Source organism: Rattus norvegicus, chromosome 3 (assembly GCF_021556685.1).
Source record: "Rattus norvegicus strain SHRSP/BbbUtx chromosome 3, alternate assembly SHRSP_T2T, whole genome shotgun sequence".
Lineage (NCBI taxonomy): Eukaryota > Metazoa > Chordata > Mammalia > Rodentia > Muridae > Rattus > Rattus norvegicus.
In genome coordinates, this window is record NC_141536.1 from 142723470 (window position 1) to 142745479 (window position 22010).

Below are 22010 nucleotides of genomic sequence, written 5' to 3' on the forward strand. Positions count from 1 at the left end.
GCTATTCTGGAATGCAGATTGATGACACCTGTCTTATCAGCACATCCACATCAGGCCCCTTCCTCCATCGTGACCTTTCAAGGAGGCACTGAATGAGCTATAAAAAGGGGACACGCGTTTCAGTTGACAGCAGAAGCAACAGCAGGAGAAGCAGCTTCTGAAGACAAAACCTTCAACAAGGAGCAAGGTAAGGACTGCCCAGAGGAATCCACACAGAAGGGCAAAGTGAACAGAATGAGCAAGAGACAGGTCACCTCTGGACAGATAACTAGGGCTTACTCACTGATGATCTAGAATGTTCCTCTACTGCTGAACTGCAGGGCACTGGGCCTACTGTGGGCTGGGGGTGGGGGGGTAACAAGGGCTACCAGACTGCTATAAGAAAATGAGGACCTGAGTGCTGGACTCCCAGAGACATCGATCAGGGCAGCATACATGAAGTCAGTAACAGGCACACATGTCTTGTCTCCTTAAGTGTGTTTACATGAATGGCACGCGGTTTAGCTTTCTCATAGGTCAGACAGGAAATGGAGGAACCTGGAGAAAATGTGCTGACGTTTATTTCCAAACAGGAATTTATTCATGACAGGAATATGCCATTGGCACCACTTTACTGGAACCACCTTCTGATGGTGATGGCACCACAGGGCTTGATTTTGCTGGTGTTGGTGCACAGTACCAACCTAAACCAGCATACTCACCCTCTAAGATCAGAACTTCTCAGGGCTGGGGATTTAGCTCAGTGGTAGAGCGCTTACCTAGGAAGCGCAAGGCCTTGGGTTCGGTCCCCAGCTCCGAAAAAAAAAAAAAAAACCAAAAAAAAAAAAAAAAAAAGATCAGAACTTCTCACACACAGGCCAGCTCACTTCCAAGAAAACTCAGTCGCTGAGACTACAGGAGTGGGCAATGAGGATGAGGTGAAGCAAGATTTGAAAGATGACAGGAGAGCCAGTATAGATGAAATTTGAAACAACATCAACTAATTGTCAGAGTGGTACCAGTCGGGGGCAGCAATTGCTGGACATTGACGTCATGGGAGCCATATATCTGTCAGCTTGTGTAAAGTTGGGGTCGTGGCTGAAGTATTGGTGAATGGTTCTAATAATCAGGAACTCATAAAGCGCACTTCAGATTGCACAAATTTCATTCATTTATCTTGGGGTAAGGATCCAACAGAAGGGACTTGATGATGGTCCTGACAACTTTGCCAAAGGTGGGGAAAGACACCCACCACCCAATTTTACATAACTGGACAGGCGACAAGGAAGAAATGCCATCATCCTACCATCATGAAGGAACATGTCATAGACACATACTGCAGCATGGCACTAAATGATAGAGAGGGGCAAGGTAGATCATTCACCTGGTAAAAGTAACTGTCTCCAAGCTCGATGGCCTTGGTTTGATCTCTGGAACACAAATGGCAGAAGGAAAGAACCAACTCAAACACGTTCTCATGTGCTTTACACACACATCCTTTGAGCACACATATACGGCATAAGAAATTAATAAATACATGGAATTAGATTTAAGACAGGCCAGGCAAGGTGGTGCACGGCTTTAATTCCAACACTGCAGAGACAGAGGCAGGAATATCTCTGTGATTTGAAGGCCACCCTAGACTACCAAGCAAGCTTCAAGAACCCCGGTTCAACAACATGAAACCCTGTCCCAAAAGGGAATAGAGGTAAATGCCATAGAAAAAAGCACTTAGAGCTTAAGGGTAAGCAAGGACTCTGATAGGGAGATAGGGAACAATCTCCAGAAGTGTCCAGCACAGCTCCGATTTACCAAGTATCAGTTACGTCACCCAAGAAAAGGGAAGTCAGGATAAGAAGGGATTTTCTGGAACAATTAGGTAGGGTGTCCAGGAAAAGTCCTTAAGTAATTACTCACTAAGAACATACTTAGGGCAAGGGACCTGAGATTGTAAGAAAGGACATGAACATTGACACATTCGCAGAGGATGACTGGGACATTGCAAGGGGCTGTGGACATGGCAGAGTAGTAGAGCGAGGATGTAAAACGGAAAATCCTATGTGCAATCTCAACACTGAAAACAAAACCACAGGCAGGGACATTTATGCGACGGGTAATACCAAGAAGGTGTAAAGTCACATGACAGCATGAAAACATACACATGGACCTAGGAAGAGAGACCTCAGGGCTGGACTCAGCATACATTGACTTGTTAAACCCAATTCTGACGGTATATTGAACCATGGGAGAGACACAAAGGGGAAAGTGAGGTTTCCTCAAGATGTTTACTATGTATCTGACCAAATTCCCACGAACAATGAAGAAATGGGGCTGTCAAGAATGGCAAAAACAGGGTTGGGGATTTAGCTCAGTGGTAGAGCGCTTGCCTAGCAAGCGCAAGGCCCTGGGTTCGGTCCTCAGCTCCGAAAAAAAGAAAAGAAAAAAAAAAAAAGAATGGCAAAAACATGCTCTTACAGGAGACAGGGAGTCATCTAGAGTAAGTGCCATGACAGCTCTAAGATCCATTGGGAATGTGGTGTGTGAGCCATTCTTCTTCTGCAGGTTTCAGCCACAAAGATGTGGGTTCTCCAGGCCTTGGCCATCATGTTGAGCATCCAAGCAGGAGTACTTGACCTGGTGGAAGTGCCCCCCGAGGTGCGCAGTCTTCCTGTTGCTCTTCCTGCTCCGGTCAATCTCCCTGCAGTTCTCCCAGGTTCTCCAGGCCTCAATGATCCAGCCAAAAATCGCATGCTACCTCCCAAAAGGCCTGGAGCTCCTTCCAGAGGTGGAAAGTGTGCACCTGCAGCCAGATACTTCCTCTCCAGTGACAAACTCCAGGCCTGTAAGTAACATACAATTCATTTCTCATCTTGAGTCCTGCCTACAATTACCACAGGCTGCTAATTTTGAGCTCAGAGGGAATTCAGCCAATTTTCTAAACAAGTGTATTTAAATATGATGATATTGTAACATCTGCTTGGTACCTCTAGAGCAAAGGGACCTTGGGGCAAACCTATAAATTCTGGGACAGCATGAATCCAGTTCATCCTATAACATTCTGAGATGATACAGCTGCTTCTAAAGTTCACAAACTTGGTCCAGGACAAGCTTGTGCCACCGTGGACAAAGGAACTGTTCAACCTCAAAAGCTGTCTCACTATTTACCTTCCAGTTGATTCTTACCATCCAGAGACTGTCAAAAGGCAGGTTCCTTCTTGCAGGACCTCAAGCTCACCTCGACTCCCACAGATCCTTCGCCCTCAGCCTGCTGTTCAGCACTAGGAAACGGCAAATATAATATTGTCCTGCAAGCCTTTCACCACATATGCTCTCTCAACTCTCCACATCATCTCCTCCCCAATAAAACATTGCTCCCTGAGATAAAAAAAAAAAAAGAAAAGAAACAAAAACCTCTACTCGAAAGATTCTCAAAGGCTGAGAGCACAAAAAGAATTTCTGTTTCAGAAACGGAAGATGGATAGGAGTCAGAATAATTAACAACAATAAGAAAACCTTACCCTTCTCTTAGCAGCTCCCTGGAGCAACGGTCTGGCAAAGCCCTGCATCAGAGCCCTGACGGACTAGCCAATGAACTAGCAGAGTGGCTAACAGCAAACACCCTTCATAAATCCAAGTGCAGAGGCACAGAAGTCTTCGGCTAAGGAGCAGCTAGGCTCGAAGAGATGCTTCAGGGACTCCCTTCAACTGCATCTCTCTTGAGTCAGAAATGTCCCTTGGCTCACACAGCTTCAGCTGTACAGTGAGCAAGGCTGACCACAACCATCACTTCACTCACATTTTTCTATGCCATTCCACCTACTGCCGGAAAGGCGCTCAGGGAGAGCACTGAGACGTGACAATTGTCCATGCATGGCTGACTCGGCCTCTTCCACCTTTCCCCCGGATTTCTTCTCCCTCTTCCGACTTAAATCAGATGGAGGGAAACATGTGATAAGCCCCTTTCTGGCCACCAATGCCCAAGACTTGGTCAAATGCAAAGGCACAGAAGTAATTCCTTCCAATATAGCAAGTTCAGGCAGCAAGAATCTTCAAGATGGGGGAAAGATGAGGCAAACAAGCAGAGGAACCTGGGTCACAATGGCCTAGAGAGAAAGTCATTGTCTTTTGCTCTTCGAGACACTGCTCCTTCTGTAGTCCCTACACCTTGTAACAGATTATGACAATCATAAACTTTTCCTGTGTCTACAAGCCATGGACCATATCCAGTTAGAAGCCTCCAACAAAGACAGACAAGCGGATCAGGGAAGCCACGGGGACTCTAAAGAACAGACCTGAAAGTGGACACTAAACCCCAGGACAAACAGATGAGTAAAATAATGGTGACATGATGCCCCTTGCTCCCACAAGAGGACCAGAGCAGCACACTCTGCATGCTGAGTGCAAGTGGTCTGGGAATATACTTTACTCCATTTTTATTACAAGTAAATGAAAGGACAAAAGAGAGCAAGACTGAAAAAAATGACAAACATAAGTGAGGCTCCACCCTCACTCCCTGCCCTTGTACCTTGGAAGTACACAGTCTCACCAAAGGACAGCATCAATGTAGGCTAAAAGGAGCTGTTGACATCAGGGAAGGCAGATTTCTCTGAAAGAAGGGCAGGGACTCTTAACTAGGGCAGGGACAAGACTCAGACTTGGAAGGCAAAATACAGAGTCCTTTGTGCCCCATATTTCAAGATGCTCTCTTCCACAAAGGAAGGACGCTAGGGCTAAACTGACAGCAGATCTCTCTCTCTCTCTTCATCTTTTGCAGACCTCCTGAGCATACTGCCCCCACAGATTGAGGACATGGTGAAGTGTGATAAAGTTAACATGGAAGGCGTGCTTGGGGATATCTTAGCCACGATGCAGGACTCTAACCTGCTCTCCATCTTAGATATCACTTCCCTCCTGCAAGGGGGAGGAGGGCTTGGCCTTGGTGGACTCCTAGGCAAAGAAGGTAATGAGGATCCCTCAAAGCCCTCATCAGGATCCAAGGCCACTGGTGGCCTTGGCCAGCTACTCCCAGAGGGCCTCCCAGGCAAGGAAGGCCTGGGCGGCTTACTAAACCTTGGTGGAGGCAAAGGCTCTGGAAAAGGACTCCTGAATGGGGATGGGCTCTCCAATGTCGTGAAGCCTCTGGATGACATAGTTGAAAATGTGGACAGTCTGAAAGCTGCTGTTCAGGACAAAGTGAAGAGTGTGGTCCCAGAAAACATCAAGGATCCATTTTCAGATCTGCTCAACATGGATATCCAAGAAACTATGCTCAAGTAAGTGCTTTCTTAACAGTTCTCTGGGGTTTTGGACAAACAAGCTGCTTGTGAGAAATCTCACACACACCCAACCTACAGTGACCCTAGGGACAGCCACCCCTCCGTAGACAAACACTTATTTCCCCTGGAATTCTCTCTGGAAAATAGGACCAGGATTTCTTGAGCTCAAACCTTTACATGGTGGAGAGGGAAGCTCGGGGCCATAGGATTAACAGAGATCAGTTGGTGGTGAACTCGCCGCCTCACAGGCGTTTCTCACAAGGGTCAGGCTCTTTCCATGACACACAACTGAGTCTCTGTTGGCACTCTGCAGATTAAAGGTGAAACAAGTAAAAGTGGGCAGCACCGATATAAACATGGGAGCTGATGGGATCAAAGTTCTCTCCGAAGTTACTGCCGACGTAGAAGGAGAAGGGTGAGTGTATTTCCACAATGGTTGTCTCAGTCAGCCTGGAGTTGGGTACACATGAGTCAGACGACAAAGACACAGAATTAAACACAAGAAGACTGGCCTCCCACCAAGCCAGCCTTGCACATTAAAACAGTATCTCAAAACAGAAAGATACAGAGTTACATATGCATATCATATACATACAAATCACATACATATACTGAAGAATCAGTAGCAGCCCAGGCTTGCTCCTGGAAGATGTCTTGTATGTACTTCTACTCAATGTAGAAGGTCCAAGCCATAGACTCAGGGAGTGAAACTTTGTCTGGTACCTTGTGCCACCAATGATTGGGTGACCTCCCCAAGACTTAGTAGGACAATTTTGGGGGAAATATTGAATGAATGCCAAAAAATGACCTGTCTCTTCTTCCTGTGGCACGGGACTGAGAACCTAAGACATGTGGACTGGGGTGCTCAATCCTTCCCTCTAGAGGATGACCCTGGCCCACGGCATGAGGGTCACTCTCAAATGACCATCTCCAATGCATTGGTGCCAAATATCCCAGAAGATACTCCACTCGCCTCACCTTCCTCTCCACAGCTTGCTTGGGCCAGTCTTCACCCTATTGCAGTTTCAATCTGTCATGGATGTAACAATGAACATTGCTGTTTCCTCCAACAACACCCAGTGCGTCAACCTTGATGTCCAAGACACCCACATGCATGTCAAGGAAATGAACATCCAGTTACTACAGACGTACGTAAAACCTTTCTGTTCATTACTGGATTAATTCAAACGTGGGTTAGAGGATCCCTGCTCCTCTCCCAAGGGGAGGGGGTGGTCCACCATAATACAATAGACAATCAGCAAATGCCAGCTACTTGAAGCTGACAAGCAACATCCTACTTTGTTAGACAGTAGCCTTCTCACACATATATTATATCTTTCCTCCAGACTATTTTAGTAAACCATCCCATATATTTGATAAAGCGTACACTGACCAGATTCAAAAGGCAGACTAGAACATGGGGGCCACACAGTGAAAATCTCTCTTTGACAGATGTGTGGTTCAGTGGCCGAGTTCTTCTCTCTTGGCCCAACCATAGCATGCAGGCAAGCTCTTCAGACTTGGGTTCACATTGACAAAGCTGGAATTACTTTCACCCTGCAAAGACCCAGCTCTCACTTTTTCTATTTCCCTCTGCTATGCCCAAGGAAGGATTCATTACATTTTCTTTAGCTAGAGCATTGAAAGTTGTGAGTTCAGATTCACAACTACAACAAGACAACAAACAGAACTGTGAACACACTTGCTGCAGGGTCTGAAGGATGAAGCCGTCCATGTGAACCTCGGGGCTAGGTGTCCTGTGCTCTGGCCAGGTGACTGTGCATCTTCCTTAAAGACCAAGCCGAGATCTCCACGTACTGAGAACACAGGCATCACACATCTCCTCCACCAGTGAGATGCTGCCTCTAACACATGAAGGAATCTAGGAACCCCAGGATCACTTATTTCAACATGTCTTCTTTTACAGTGTCACAGAAACTGTTCCTCTGCCTACGTCTCTGCCCTTGAATGACATCATCCCAATAGTGCTGACAGCAAAAATGAATGAAAATGTAAGTCCAGGGAAGGGGGAGGGCTCCTGAGGGAGCTAAGTCACTGGGAAAACTCAGGAAGAAAGAAGCCTGCAGGCTGTTAATGGCCTGAGGCTAGGGGAGATTAAGGAAAAAAGCCAGAACTCTCAGGAGCCCATGGGCCACCAAGGACCATCAGAGCCTCTGAACCCTACCGCCTAGCAGCACAACTACAAAACATGGCACACGGCAACCATGGATAAATTCAGCCCAGGAGAGGACAGGGAAATATCACAGTCCTGGAAGGGGAACCCAAGGGGAGAAGGAAGAGGTGGTATGGCAAGACAGGCCTCTGCTAAGCTCCCTGTGCTCACTTCACAGCTGGAAAAATCCGACTCTTGTGGTATCGTCCTCAGTGACTTCAATGACTGCAAGAACAGTGAGTACTTCCTTAGGATACCTTTTAGAGCAGAGAGAGACATGGCCCAGCACCTAGGGAGATTTCATATGGTGACACACCACGGAGATGGACCTATTAGATGCCACCCTCCAAACCTACAAGGACTCCTCAGCACTCTTAGAGAAGACAATGGCCCACGAGACTTTTCTCTCAATGTAGATGGCCTCTGCGATATGGAAGAGCATAGGACCCAGTGCCTCTGAGGGGTCTGCCTGGATCTCCCCAACCCAAAACCCTTCAGTGGCAGAGTCTGGATCAAGGGCATCCCCAAGCCCTCATCTCTGGGTGGGTGAGATCACGGAATCTCACAGCATCTCTAAGAACATGGCAACAGTCAGAGTTAGTGAGACATACTGGGATGAACGACCTAGAGAGGTGAAGGAAGAAACCGGATATATTTCTCCAGTCCCACAGTAGACCAAATGCAGGCTCTAGCTAGCCAGTCTTTCCTTCCCTGAGGGGGAAAAAATATCCTTGCTGGTAAACCAAAAGTTCCGGGAAGATACAGAAGTCATTTAGGGCTCCACCCGGTGTCTTGCAGAAGTAGGTGTCCATACTGATTATAGCTGAAAATGAGAACTAGAGTGTTTGAGGCACAGTGGCCACTGATGGCTGTCTGGATTTTCTCCATTCCTCCCTCTCTTCTCCTCTGCAGCTACTGGCTTATTCGGTTACCAAGTTCACACTGCCAGGATCTCTCCCAAAGGACTTTCTATCGACTACTGCGTAAGTATTCGCTGGCTTTTCAATGGCAACTGGATGAAGGCTGCAAGCATACATCAGCCACACAAGAGATCAGATGATGGGAAGACTGAAAACATGGGCTTTTTGCAGATGCCTCAACTTTTCCCTGGGGTCAGTCTCATGAGTGCCCAGATAGGACAAGGTCAGTTTAGCACTCTTGTACCTTCAACTCCACAGGACAATGGTCTCTGAGGCACTCCAACACCAAGAAGCATTTCTTGACCCAGCTCACATCTCCACTCTCAGTGATCTATACACAAACAAAAGCACCAGCTCCTTCCAGCCACCCACAACCCAACCAGGAAGGCAGAAGGAGACCAAGACAAGTGATGAAGGGGGAGGCATAGTTAGCTCGGCTTCTCTTCTGGAGATCCACTCACTTGCTGAAGCACAAATAAATGCATAACATGAGAGGAAGCTCCTCAGACAACCTGCTATACACACAAAGCACACGGCTAGGCTGAGACCCATAGCCTTCTAGACTCTACAAGTGTGCTGACAGAGCCGGACTGCAGACAGTATGACATGTTACAGTCAGGGGGAGGAGTAAGGGAGTCTGCACAGAACACGTAACCACAGTGATGACAGGCACGGGTCACTCTTCTCGGTGTTCCTGACTGCATGTGCTGACATCCCTTCCAAACAGAAGTTATAGTTGAGACATATTACAGGAGACAGCATACAAAAAGGAAGAATGAAACTAACAGAGAGGGAAAGAGAGAGGGGGTGACAGACACGAGAGGAGGATGGGGAGGAGGAGAAGGAAACCCAGGAAATCTATGACATGGAAGAACATATTCCATATAATGAGTTATGGACCTTGGGAGGGAGACAAGAAAAAAGGAAGGAGGGGGAGGGAAGGGAAGAGGACAAAACAGAAGGGAGAGGGAGCAAAGAGAACGGGAAGGAAGAAAATGACAGAAACATGACTGAGAATGGCCCTTAGTTCCTTAGAACTGTGTCCAAAAGAAAGTACAATTAGTAAACACACACATGTGCATGAAATCTGTCAGAAATGGCTCTGCAACTTCAGCTGAGGATTTGGGGCTCTCAGGAAAGCTGGACTAAGGCCTCTTCACCCCGCACTGAGACAGCCAGGACACACAGCCCTCACACCAGGGATAAACTGGTGAACTCACACGCGTGTTCCTCTGCTTTCCCTGCCTTAGGTTAAAGCCAATATAGACAACAAAACAGTACCCGTGCCTGGAGGTCGGCTGCCTCCAGATCCCAAAAACGCCAACGTGTCCATAACCATTGCCTCCTCAGCACTGAGGACACTTGTGAAATACGTGGCCAAACAGAGCTCTGTTCAGGTGAGCATCCTCCATCAGCCACAGGGCTGCACTGCCCTGGATATCAGCTGACACTGTCACTTCCAAGGGAAAAGATTCCTGCAAAGATTGAAAAGGCCAACGACGCAGGACACACAATGATCATAGTGATCAGGCTGGGGAATCAGGAGCAGGCTGAGAGGATGGGGGTGAGGGGAGGGGAAGGGGACTAAACAGAAACAGTCCCAGTGTGTCATCCACTTCCCTAGGCACCACGATCAGGTGAAATAGCACAGAAGCATCTTCACCACACAGTCCACATGCGGTCATCAGAGAGCTTTTGAGACACAGGGCAGGGACACACACTTCATCATTGAAAGGCTTGATAGAAAGGAACATTTCACAAGTTCTCTGCCCCAAGGTCCACACGCTGAAGTAAACCCAGGGGACTGGTGGGAAAGCTCCTGGCCTTTCTGTTTCCTCAGCTGCACTAGCACCCAAACTGGGAGTCCAAGCCTGCAAGACAGAATGCAGTATTAACCAAGACAGAAGGATACATGCCTGACTTGTGATACAGCACCTCTGTCCTCTTCCCCACACTAACAGAAGTCTTCTTCTTCACAACAGATGAATGACCTGGAAGCACAAATCACCTATATAGCCTTTGCCCCCCAGGAAAACAATATGCTCAGATTGCTGTATAAGGTTGACATAACAAAGGACAGCCAGCCCTATGCCACTGGGGAAACGGTGAGTGCTGAGAAATGAAGGATACTGGGCTGGAAGGAGGACTGGATGAGTGGGGTAAACTCTTTTCAAAAGCCTGAGGCCCATTGTGCTTTGGTGTCCCCACAGCAGAGGGAAAGGCCAGGTCCCCTTGTCTCACACATGCCCTCTTGTGTCATTTCAGAAATTATTCATCTCCCATGCCAGCAAGATTTTAAATTCTAAACTGGTACCAGACGTCAAACTCACAAGGTACCACAACAGACCCTGGGGAGCACACAGGCACAATGGGATCTGGGTCTGGGCAAATATTTGAATAACTACAGGAATCAGGAATGAAGGCTTACATGATTTCATTCGCTGGTCTACTCTGCCAAGCAGTGCCTGCAGTCTACGGCTGACTCACATGAAATCAGTGGAGACAAGACTTGAACTCTAACCTTGACTAGTACTGTTCTCATGGACCTAATGTCTCTCTGTATTTTGTTACTGACAGGTCTGAGCACAGTGTGGTGCCCCCTGAGACTGTAAGTTGATGTGCCCTGGAAACTGACCCATGATAGGTGGGAAATCACTTTAAAGCCAGACACACAGGGATTTAAGACTGGGGGAAAGAGAGGCCCATGTGGACTAGAGCACACACCTACTGTGTAACAGAAAGCCAGGCTCCTAACGTGCTCACTGAGGAGCTCTTAAACCATAACCACCCATTCTCAACTGACACGTGGGTGGAGACTTCAAGGAGCATACATACAGACACAGAAAAAGGAGGGAAAAGATATGGAAAGCCTGCTGCCTCCTCCAAGAGACAGACCCACAGCAGGTACCCAGAGATGGGATTGGAAAGCGCATCCTTTACCACACTGAGAAATGGGAGTCAGGAAGCAGCTGATTCTAGGGTGACTCCGAGGCCAGCAATCCCTCCGCCTCTCCTTAGGAGGGAAGTGACAGAGCTTTCCAGGATATGGTTCAGTTAACAAGAACTGAGAGGACTGACCCCTGACCTCACAGCTACTCATAGACCGGTGACAGTCGTGTATGCAAACAGTGGAGCTCTGAAAGATAAGGGGCAGCATTTAAGGAGTGCCCACTCTGTGCAGACAGTAGGCTATGGCTACAGAGACATCCCAACCCAGTACTGCAGTATGTGACTTCCCACAGAGGAAGGTGAGCAGTGGGAAAGCATGGGTGTAGAAGCAGCACCTCTTGCTCTCAGAGGGTTCCAAGAGAGAAAAGGGACCAACATGACACAGAGAGAACCAGACAAAATGTGCTTGACCCACATAAGAGCAGGCTGCAGCTGCTCAAAGTCCGTCTTCCTTTGACCTCTAAATTCCTCCTATGTCCTAAGACTACCTACTATACATGTAGCAGGATGGCACTGACCGAGCCAATACCCCTGCTCAAGAAGCCTCAAGGGAAACAACACCCAATGGGGACTCCCCACATTTCCAAAGACAAGACCCCTAAGGATACGTGGAGATCCATCTCCACATTTGATCTTGACACATGACAGACCTGTCAACTAGAGAACCACAGGAACCAGCAGCCTGAGATAATGCTCCTGGGCCTGAGGCCAAGCAGAGGGCTACAAGGCTCCACTGAAAATGTCCTCCCATGTCTTGCAGAAGGAAGAAGTAGAAGGCATTATGGCTGAAGTCACAAGGAAGGCCTGGTCCAGATTCAATGGTATGGGAAATAACAGTGACTGTGGGCACAGTTGGTGCCCGTGAGAGGTGGGAGGAGGACACATAAAGGGCACTGAAGCACCAAGCACAAGTCACCCCTGTCATCTGCTGGGCTGCATGTACATCACCTTCTCTTTGCATAAATGGCAGCAAGTGGTGGTAGAGGAGAAAACAGGTCAAAGTGCCTCCTCTGCAGCTCCCAGGACACCTTGTCCACAGGTGTCTCGGGACCACTATTGTCAACATATACATCTGCACAGGCGACCTCACCCTTATGACATTAGTGATACAACACTTGAAATCTATGTCGTACCTCATTGTACAACAATGATGGTGGTGCCACATGGCAGGTGGAAACATCCCTGGTTAGCTCTATTGTAGCGCCAAATAGTGCATTGACTCTCAACTGACTGTGCCAATCCAATCAGGTCCTGGATGTGGTGAGGCAGGCAGTCCATCACTAGTCATCAGCGTTAGAAGACCACCTGCTGTGGGGGCCTCTCTTCCCATACACCATCCTATAGACTGGGATGGACAGTACTCATGCCACCATGTTGAATGGGTGTAGTAGTGACTCCTCCTAGGGCCACATACAGGTCAGAGCTCCCACGTGTGTCAGTGGTCAAACAAGCCAATCAGGTTGTCATTTCCCTTGACCACTGTCACAAGGTAATACTTTCTTTTTCAGAGCTGTATAAAAAGATGAGTATTCCGGACGGAGTGTCTTCAAATACTCTAACGAACTCCGATGTCAAATTGCTGAGATCAGTGAGTAACAGAAATACAATTCTTTTTTTCCTCCATCTTTATTAAATTGCAGAAATACAATTCTTTTCTTTTTTGTTTCTTTTGCTTTGCTTTGCTTTGCTTTGCCTCAAATCCAGGACCTTGCGTATCTTCTTGATCTACCTGTACAGCACTGGGAAATGGGACTCAGAAAATACCAGCTTCTCAATATCATAGGACTCAAAGCTTCAGCTGTCCTTGAGCCTATACTTCCTCAGCTGGGCCTAAATCACTCCCTAGAGAATCTGATGAGAGAATGTCAGCAACTGTCCACAGGGCTTTTCTTACTCTCATTCTTTTATACTGAACCTATGAGGGGCCATTACCACAAGCCAGCCTTGATCATGGCAACAGACCTGGTGAATGTGCCCTGAGCTATAGCTACAGTGACAAGACACACGGCCCACAATAGGTTATGTTATGACAGTAAACAGCACAGTTACTGAACAGCCAGCTCGGTGCCAGCTCCAGCAGGTACTTCACTCAAGATCTTGTGAACACACTGGTCAGTGTAGTAAATCTGCTGTCTCTGGGTAGATACTGATGTCATCCGAGTGGATCCCCTCCTGCCAGAGGACTCACCTTCAAATTCCTTCTCTCATAGTCTAAACTCTCCAGGGGGCCTCAATGGCAGATGTCCTCTCCCCATCCCTGAAGCAGTGCTATGGTGATCTGGTGGGGATGGATGAGTTGGTGATTCTCATCTCATGCCTGCAGTCATCTTCCAGGGTTAAAGGCACAAACTATTGTCTTTCTCTCCCCTCAGAATGACCTTCAGGCAGCAAGCTGAAGCCAGCACTACTGAACCCAAAGTACTGAACGACAGCAAAACCCCCTGCAAATTCTTCCCATGCCCCTTGCAGCCCATCCTTATGATTCATTAGACAATAGCAATGGTCTCCTGGCATGCCCAGGTCCTCTGCCTTGAGTGACAAGGACAAGAAGAACAGTTGGAGGAAATGGGCAGTGCTGTAATCAGCTCCTTAATAAACACTCCCTTCATGCAAAAGTGAGTGATGACTCTTCCTCAATGCTCATGCATATTCATAAGCATGCAAAGAACTTCTTACTTGGGGATGAACACTAACATGAGACAACAGAATCCAGTGTTCTCAGGTGCTCTGGGGACAATGATTAAACCTTTCTGCCCCTCCCCTCCCTGTCTTCCTTTGGATCTGGAGTCTCACAAAGGCTCAGGTGGTAAAGCCTTGCTCCCCACCTGCTGCTATGGGGAGGTGGGACCTGTGCTGCCTCAGGTAGTTCTTAGGTCACTGGGAGCTTTCCCTTCAAGCAGATGGGGAGGCCTGTCTCTTGGGAGCACTTTGCTTCCCATGACCATGAACTGCTAGCCACAGACCTAACAGCAAAGAACAATAGGTCACAGCCTGGCTCCTCTAACACTGAGCTTATATTAACCTCTCCCCTGCTGAAGACGCATACCTTGTTACGCTGATGGAAATCTAATACAGTCTCCGAGTCTAAATTCTTCATTATGAATCAAAACCAACAGAGCTGAAACCCAAATTCTCCATGTTGAAAGTGGACAATCCCAATCTAGACAGAAAATGTGAGATGGATGAGAGCAGGTAAGAGCCTGATACAGCTACAAACAGTGCAAAAAAGGTTTCATGTGTACCAGGTCAGTAAGTGCAGTCCTAGCCGTGTGACCCTGAGGGAAAAGCCAAGACACTAGTGCCTTCAAAGATAATGTTTATAGCACACTGCCTTGTAGCACACACATTAAAGATACCTGGGCATCTTAGTACACATCTCCTGAGACTGGAGAAGCAGATACATCAAGATTACTAGGGATCATTGGTCAGCAACAGAGCTTATTTTCTGAGTGCCAAGTCTATGGAAAACTATCACAAAAAAAAAAAAAGATAAGACAGTATAAAATAACCACCCTCAGTTGCCCTTTGACCCACACACACACACACACACACACACACACACACACACACACAGAATGAGAGAGAGAGACAGAGACAGAGACAGAGAGATACAGAGAGACAGAAATAGAGAGACAGCCAGAATTGTACAAATTTATATATATGGGGAAAATCAGTCACGTGGAGGTTTTAAAGGGATCTAACCATTGTGATGTTTAAGGCATATTAAAAAATAAGGGTGTGTGTGTGTGTGTGTGTGTGTGTGTGTATGTGTGTGTATGTGTGTATATGTGTGTGTATGTATGTGTGTATGTGTGTGTGTATATGTGTGTGTATGTGTGTGTATGTGTGTGTATGTGTGTGTATGTGTGTATGTGTGTATATGTGTGTGTGTGTATATGTGTGTATGTGTGTGTATGTGTTTATGTGTGTATATGTGTGTGTGTATGTATGTGTATATGTGTGTATGTGTGTATGTATGTGTATGTGTGTATGTGTGTATGTGTGTATATGTGTGTATGTGTGTGTATGTGTGTGTATATGTGTGTATATGTGTGTGTATGTGTGTGTATGTATGTGTATATGTGTGTATGTGTGTGTATGTGTGTATATGTGTGTGTGTGTGTGTGTGTGTGTGTGTGTGTGTGTGTGTGTGTGTGTGTTTCATCCAGGAACCCAGAACATTGGGGCAGGTAGCGAGCTGCCGCCAGGTCATTGAGTAGAGGTTAACTGGCAACCGCGACAACCAACAACTAACAATCATCTGTCATTAATATCTCTCAACATCAAAGAACTCAATTCACCAATAAAAAGACACAAACTAACAGACTGGATGGGTAAACAGGATCCATCACTCTGATGCATTCAGAAAACCACACACCTCAGCAACAAAGGTAGAGAAAGGGGCTTGAAAGAGGTTTTCTAAGCTCACAAACCCAAGAAACAAGCTGGATTCACCATTGTAATATCCAATAAAATAGACTATCAACAAAAGGTAATCAAAAGAGATAGGGAAGGACACTTCATACTCATCCATAAAGATGGCACCTGAATTCTGAACATCTATGCCCCAAATGCAAAGGCACCCACATTCATAAAAGAAACTTTAATAAAGCTCAAATCACACACTGAACCACACAAAAATAGTGGGAGACTTCAACACCCCACTCTCACAATGGACAGGTCATTGAAACAGAAACTAAACAGAGACACAGTGAAAATAACAGAAGTTATAAACCAAATTGGTTTAACGATATCTACAGATCATTTCACCTCCCCAAAAAAAGGATATACCTTCTCATCATCTCATGGAACCTTCTCCAAAACTGACCATATAATCAGGCACAAAGAAAGTCTCAACAGATATAAATAGATTGAAATAACCTCTTGTATTTTTATCAGATCACCATGGATTAAGGCTGGACTTCAACAACAACAGGAAGAACAGAAAGCCCACATCCTCATGGAAACTGAGCAACTCTACTCAATGGTCAGGGAAGAAATAAAGAAATCAAAGACTTTCTAGAATTCAATGAAAATTAAGGCAAAACATACCCAAACTTATGGGACACAATGAAAGCAGTGCTTAAAGGAAAATGCATAGCACTAACTGCCTTCATAAAGAAATTGGAGAGATCTCATACTGGCAACTTAACAGCACACTGAAAGCTCTAGAACGAAAAGAAGCAAATACAGCCAAGAGGAGTAGATGGCAGGAAATAGTCAAACTCATGGTGGAAATAAGTTAATTAAAAACAAAGAGAATAATACAAAGAATCAAAAAACCAAGAACTGGTTCTTTGAGTTAATCAACAAGATAAACAAACCCTTAATCAAACTAACCAAAAGGCACAGAGACAGTATCCAAACTAACAAAATTAGAAATGAAAAGGGAGGGCTGGAGGTATGGCTCAGTGGTTAAGAGCACTGACGGCTCTTCCAGAGGTCATGAGTTCAATTCCCAGCAACCACATGGTGGCTCACAACCATCTGTAAAGAGATCTGGTGCCCTCTTCTGGTGTATCTGAAGACAGCTACAGTGTACTTATATATAATAAATGAATAAATCTAAAAAATAATTAAAAAAAAGAAAAGGGAAACATAACAAGAGAAACTGAGGAAATTCAAAAAATCATTAGGTCTTACTTTAAAAGCCTGTACTCCATGAAACTGGAAAATCTAAATAAAATGGATGATTTTCTAGAAAGATACCATTTACCAAAATTAAATCAAGATCAGGAAAACTATTTAAATAGCTCCATAACCCCTAAGGAAATAGAAGCAGTCATTAAAATTCTCCCAACCAAAAAAGAGTCCAGAGTGAGATCGTTTTAATTCAAAATCTACCAGACTTTCAAAGAACAACTAATACCAGCTCTCCTCAAACTATTCCACAAAATAGAAACAAAAGGAGCACTACATAATTCATTCTATTAGGCCACAGTCACCCTGACACCTAAACCACACAAAGACCCAACAAAGAGAAAGAACTTCAGACCAATTTCACATATGAATATCGACACAAAAATAATAAAATTTTCACAAACTAAATCCAAGAACACATCAAAAACATCACTCACCACAATCAAGCAGGCTTCATCTCAGTGATGCAGGAATGGTTCGATATATGAAAATCTATCAATGTAATCCACTATATAAACAAACTGAAAGAAAAAAATCACATGATCCATCCAATTACATGTTGAAAATGCTTTCAACAAAATTCAACACCCTCCATGTTAATATTCTTAGAAAGATCAGGAATTCAAAGTACAAAACAAGGCTGCCCACTCTCTCCCTATCTATCCAATATAGTACTTGAAGTTCTAGCTAGAGCAGTAAGACAACAAAAGGAGATCAAGGGGATACAAAATGGAAAAGAAGAAGTCAAGGTATCACAACTCATGGATGGGTAAACAGAAACTAGCAAAGTTGTTTTATTCAGATATACTTTTGACAGATAGATAGTTCTCAGATACTTCAGAGACCTGCTGAGCCAGAGCAATTAGACAACAGGAAGAAGTCAAAGTATCACTATTTGCAGATGATATGTTAGTATACATATGCAACCCCCAAAATTATACCAGAGAACTCCTACAGCTGAGAAACAATTTCAGCAAAGTGTCTGGGTATAAAATTAGCTCAAACAAAACAGCACCCTTCCTTTAACAAATGATAAACAGGCTGAGAAACAAAATTGTACACAATAGCCACAAATAATGCAAAATATCTTGGTGTAACTCTTACCAAGCAAATGAAAGATCTATACAACAAGAACTAAAAATCCCTGAAAAAAATAAATCGAAAAAGACCTCGGAAGATGGAAAGATATCCCATACTCATGGATTGGTAGTGTTAACATACTGAAAATGGCCATCTTACCAAAAGTAATCTACAGATTCGATGCAATCTCCATCAAAACTCCAAAACAATTCTTCACAGACATGGAAAGAAAATTTCTCAACTTCTTATGGAAAAACTAAAAAAAACAGAATAACCAAAATAATCCTTAACAATAAAAGAACTTCTAGAGGAATCACCATCCCTGACCTCAAGCTGTACTACAGAGCAATAGTGATAAAAACCATATTGGTACAGAAACAAAGTCGATCAATGGAATAGAATCAAAGACCCAGAAGTAAACCCACACTCCTATAGACACTTGATCTTTGACAAAGAAGTCAAAAACATACAGTGGAAAAAGAAAGCACCTTCAAAAAATGGTGCTGGTCTAACTGTTGATCTGTAAATTGAATGAAAATTAATCCATATCTATCACCTTGCACAAAGCTCAAGTCCAAGTGTATCAAGGACCTCAACATAAAACCAGATACACTGAATCTAATAGAGGAGAAAGTGGGAGAGTCTTTAACTCTTGGCACAGGGGGAAATTTTCTGAACAGAATGGCTCAGGCTCTAAGATCAAAAAATGGGACCTCATAAAACTGAAAAGCTTCTGTAAGGCAAAAGGTACCACCAATGGGACAAATTAGTAATGCACAGATTGAGGGAAAAAAAATCTTCACTAACCCTACATCTGACAGAGAGCTAATATTCAAAATATATAAAGAACTCAAGAAGTTAACCTTCTAAAAAATCCAAATAACCCAATTAAAATATGGGGTACAGGGGTAAACAGAATTCCCAATAGAGGAATCTTGAATGGCTGAGAAGCACTTAAAGAAATGTTCAAAGCCCTTAGTCATCAGAGAAATGCAAATCAAAACAACCCTGAGATGTTACCTCATCAATCAGAATGGCTTAGATCAAAAACTCAATTGACACCACATGCTGTCGAGGATGTAGAGAAAGAGGAACACTCTTTCATTGCTGGTAGGATTGTAAGCTGATACAGTGTTTACTCTGGAAATCAATCTGGCGGTTCCTCAGAAAATGGGAAATACTTCTATCTGAAGACCCAGCTATATCACTCTTGGGCATATACCCAACAGACACCCCACCATACTACAAGGACACATGATCCATTATGTTCATAGCAGCCTTATTTATAATAGCCAGAAGCTGGAAAAAAACACAGATGTCCCTTCAAATGAAGAATGCATGCAGAAAATGTGGTTCATTTGCACAACTGAAGCTACTACTGAGCTACTAAAAAGGATTACATCATAAATTTTGCAGGCAAATGGGTGTAACGAGAAAATATCATCCTGAGTGAGGTGACTCAGGGTATGTACTCACTGATCAGTGGATATTAGCTGAAAGGTAGAGAATACCTAGAACACAACCCACAGAGCACAAGAAGTGTAACACATTGAAAGGCCCAAGTGAGAATGTTTCAATTCCACGTACCAAAGTGGGAAGGAAATAATCACAGAACGGAGGGACCTGAGTGGGAGTTGTGAGGGAAAGGAGAAAGGGGGAACAGGGTTAGGTATGGGGGGACAGGAGAGGAGCCCAGAAGGCTAGGAGAAGAATGGACATAAGCAGCATGGGGCATTGGGGAGAGCTCTAAAAAGTACCAGAGACACAGGAGGTGTGAGACTCTAAGAACTCAATGGGGGTGACCTTAGCCAAAATGCCCAACAGGGGGGAAAAGGAACTCGAAAAACCCACCTCCAGTAGATAGACAGGGCCTCAAATGGAAGGACAGGGTCAACAACACACAGTCAACAAGAATTGTTCCTATCTAAAAGAACTGCAGGGACAAAAATGGAGAGACTCTGAAGGAAAGGCAGTCCAGTGATCAGCCCTACTTGGGATCCATCTCATGGGAAGGCACCAAGGCCTGGCACTACTACGATGCTATGATGAGCTTACAGATGGTAGCCTGGCATGGCTGTCTCCTGAGAGGCCCTACCAGCAGCCGACTGAGACAGAAGCAGATACTCACAGCCAACCATTGAATTAGAGGAAGGACTATAGAAGCTGAAGGGGAGAGTGACCCCATAGGAAGACCAGCAGCTTCAACTTACCCAGATCCCAGGGAGCTCTCCAGAGTGAGCCACCATCCAGGAACATACATGGGTCAGTTCTAGGCCCCTGGCCCAAATATAGCAGAGGTCTTCCTGGTCAGGCCCTAGTGGGAGAGGATGCACGTCCTTCAGACCCTCCAGAGATCTGAGGCCCTGGAAAAGGTTTGGTGTGGGGTAGAACCCTCTTGAGGGAAAGAAGGGGGGGCAGAAATGGGATCAGGAACTGTGGAGGGGGGACAAAAGGGGGTAGCAATGGGAAATACATGAACAAAAATAATAAAAATTGAAAAAAGAGATGGTTAAGATGACAGAGACTCCCAAAGCCTAACAGTGACTCCCCCAAGGTCCCCAAGACAATTATGGAAATAAAAAGAAAGGACTCCACCTGGACTGTGGCACTGTAGCCACTGAGAAAAACTGCTCACCTGTTGCTAAGGCCTGACCTGAATTATGGGCAGAGGGGATACTTGATATGCCTCATGTTCCTTAAGACAAAGTAAGGTCAGTCTCCTAAGTTACTCATCCACAAGAAGATCTCTCAGATTGATCTCCTTCCCAGTCTCTTGAGGGTCTTGAAGGCAAACTAGTGAAAGAAGTGACCTATTACTGTCCCTTTACTTAAAGGAGCTCATTTTACAATGTCTGCTCCCAGTGATCAATCACCTGTGTCTCATGATGACACTAATTAGATTGGAAAAGAGGTAAAATTTAAAGTTTATGTAAGTTTTGAGGCAATGAAAGCTTCTAAAAGAGTGTTTGAGGATCTGGGAAAATGTCTTGAGATTGGTAAACACAAGTTATAAAGGTTGGAGGATGAGAAAAACTTAGATGGTGATAGGAGGGCAATTTAAGGGACATGGGAGGGAGGAAAAAGCTTCAGATCTCTTCCCCTCCCTAGGTTACGGTTGTAAACTTAGATTCTTAAGCTTCAGGGAATCCATCTCTCACAAGTCAAATGGACTTCAGACAAGTACTGTCAGTCAACAGCCTGTTTCCCTCCACACCTGCCTTTTCCTGAGGGTGGGATCTATTGCCCTGGCACTGGCCCTGGGACCCTAGCCCCACCCCTCCTTCAACTACCAAGACCATGGGCCTAAGAGTTTCAAATGTACACTCAAGAAAAAGGTTTTCTCCCTAAACTCCTTAACTGTATCTTCTACCCCTAAAACCCAGGAGTTCCCTCAGAACCTGCATCCAGGATTGATACAAAACAGTGACCCATAGGTGCCCTAGTCCAGCCTCACAGATTGCTTCAACTGGGCCTGCACACTCCTGCCCCTAGACGGTCTCACAGCCTGGACAGCAGTGAAACAACCAGCCTTCCAGGACTTGGCCGTTATTCCAGGTTTTTGCCTACCACCAATAAAAAAAAATACCACAATATCAGAAGAAACTAGTCAGACCCCTTCCTTACTCATTTATTATCAACAAAAAATGGAAATGTTTAGTTTCAGACCCTGGGACAAGGGACTGAGGTGCATATTTTACATACCAAAGTAGACCTGGCCTCCAGGCTCTCCCAGCATCCCTCAGTCCCTACTGGTATACCCTTCCCCCAATCTGCCCTTCTCCAAGAGGCCATTCTCTATATAATCCAGACATTTGGTGCTCTCTCTCTCTCTCTCTCTCTCTCTCTCTCTCTCTCTCTCTCCACACCCATTCTTTCTCTTCCCTCTCCCCTCTTCCTCCCTCCTCAAGGCAATAAACCTGCCTTTATGTATCTAAAAACAGAAGAAGAAAGAAACCTCAAGATGCAGGTATGGATCCCAGTAGTAGAGAGTGT

At 45.2% G+C, this 22010-nt stretch overlaps 2 protein-coding genes across 8 annotated transcripts in view; one reads left to right on the forward strand and one right to left on the reverse strand.

Moving 5' to 3' along the window:
* Cdk5rap1 (CDK5RAP1 mitochondrial tRNA methylthiotransferase) overlaps positions 1 to 22010 on the reverse strand; it is a 140877-nt gene that overhangs the window by 23017 nt on the left and 95850 nt on the right. The window lies entirely within an intron of this gene.
* Rplp1l3 (ribosomal protein lateral stalk subunit P1 like 3) lies at positions 129 to 13912 on the forward strand. Its single transcript, NM_001419710.1, is given in 15 exon segments — positions 129 to 187; positions 2542 to 2821; positions 4754 to 5252; positions 5569 to 5670; positions 6248 to 6403; positions 7183 to 7267; positions 7607 to 7664; positions 8341 to 8411; positions 9599 to 9745; positions 10331 to 10453; positions 10614 to 10681; positions 10926 to 10956; positions 12058 to 12118; positions 12806 to 12885; positions 13670 to 13912. Coding segments are annotated over 14 exon segments (1770 nt in total). The 5' UTR covers positions 129 to 187; positions 2542 to 2556; the 3' UTR covers positions 13694 to 13912.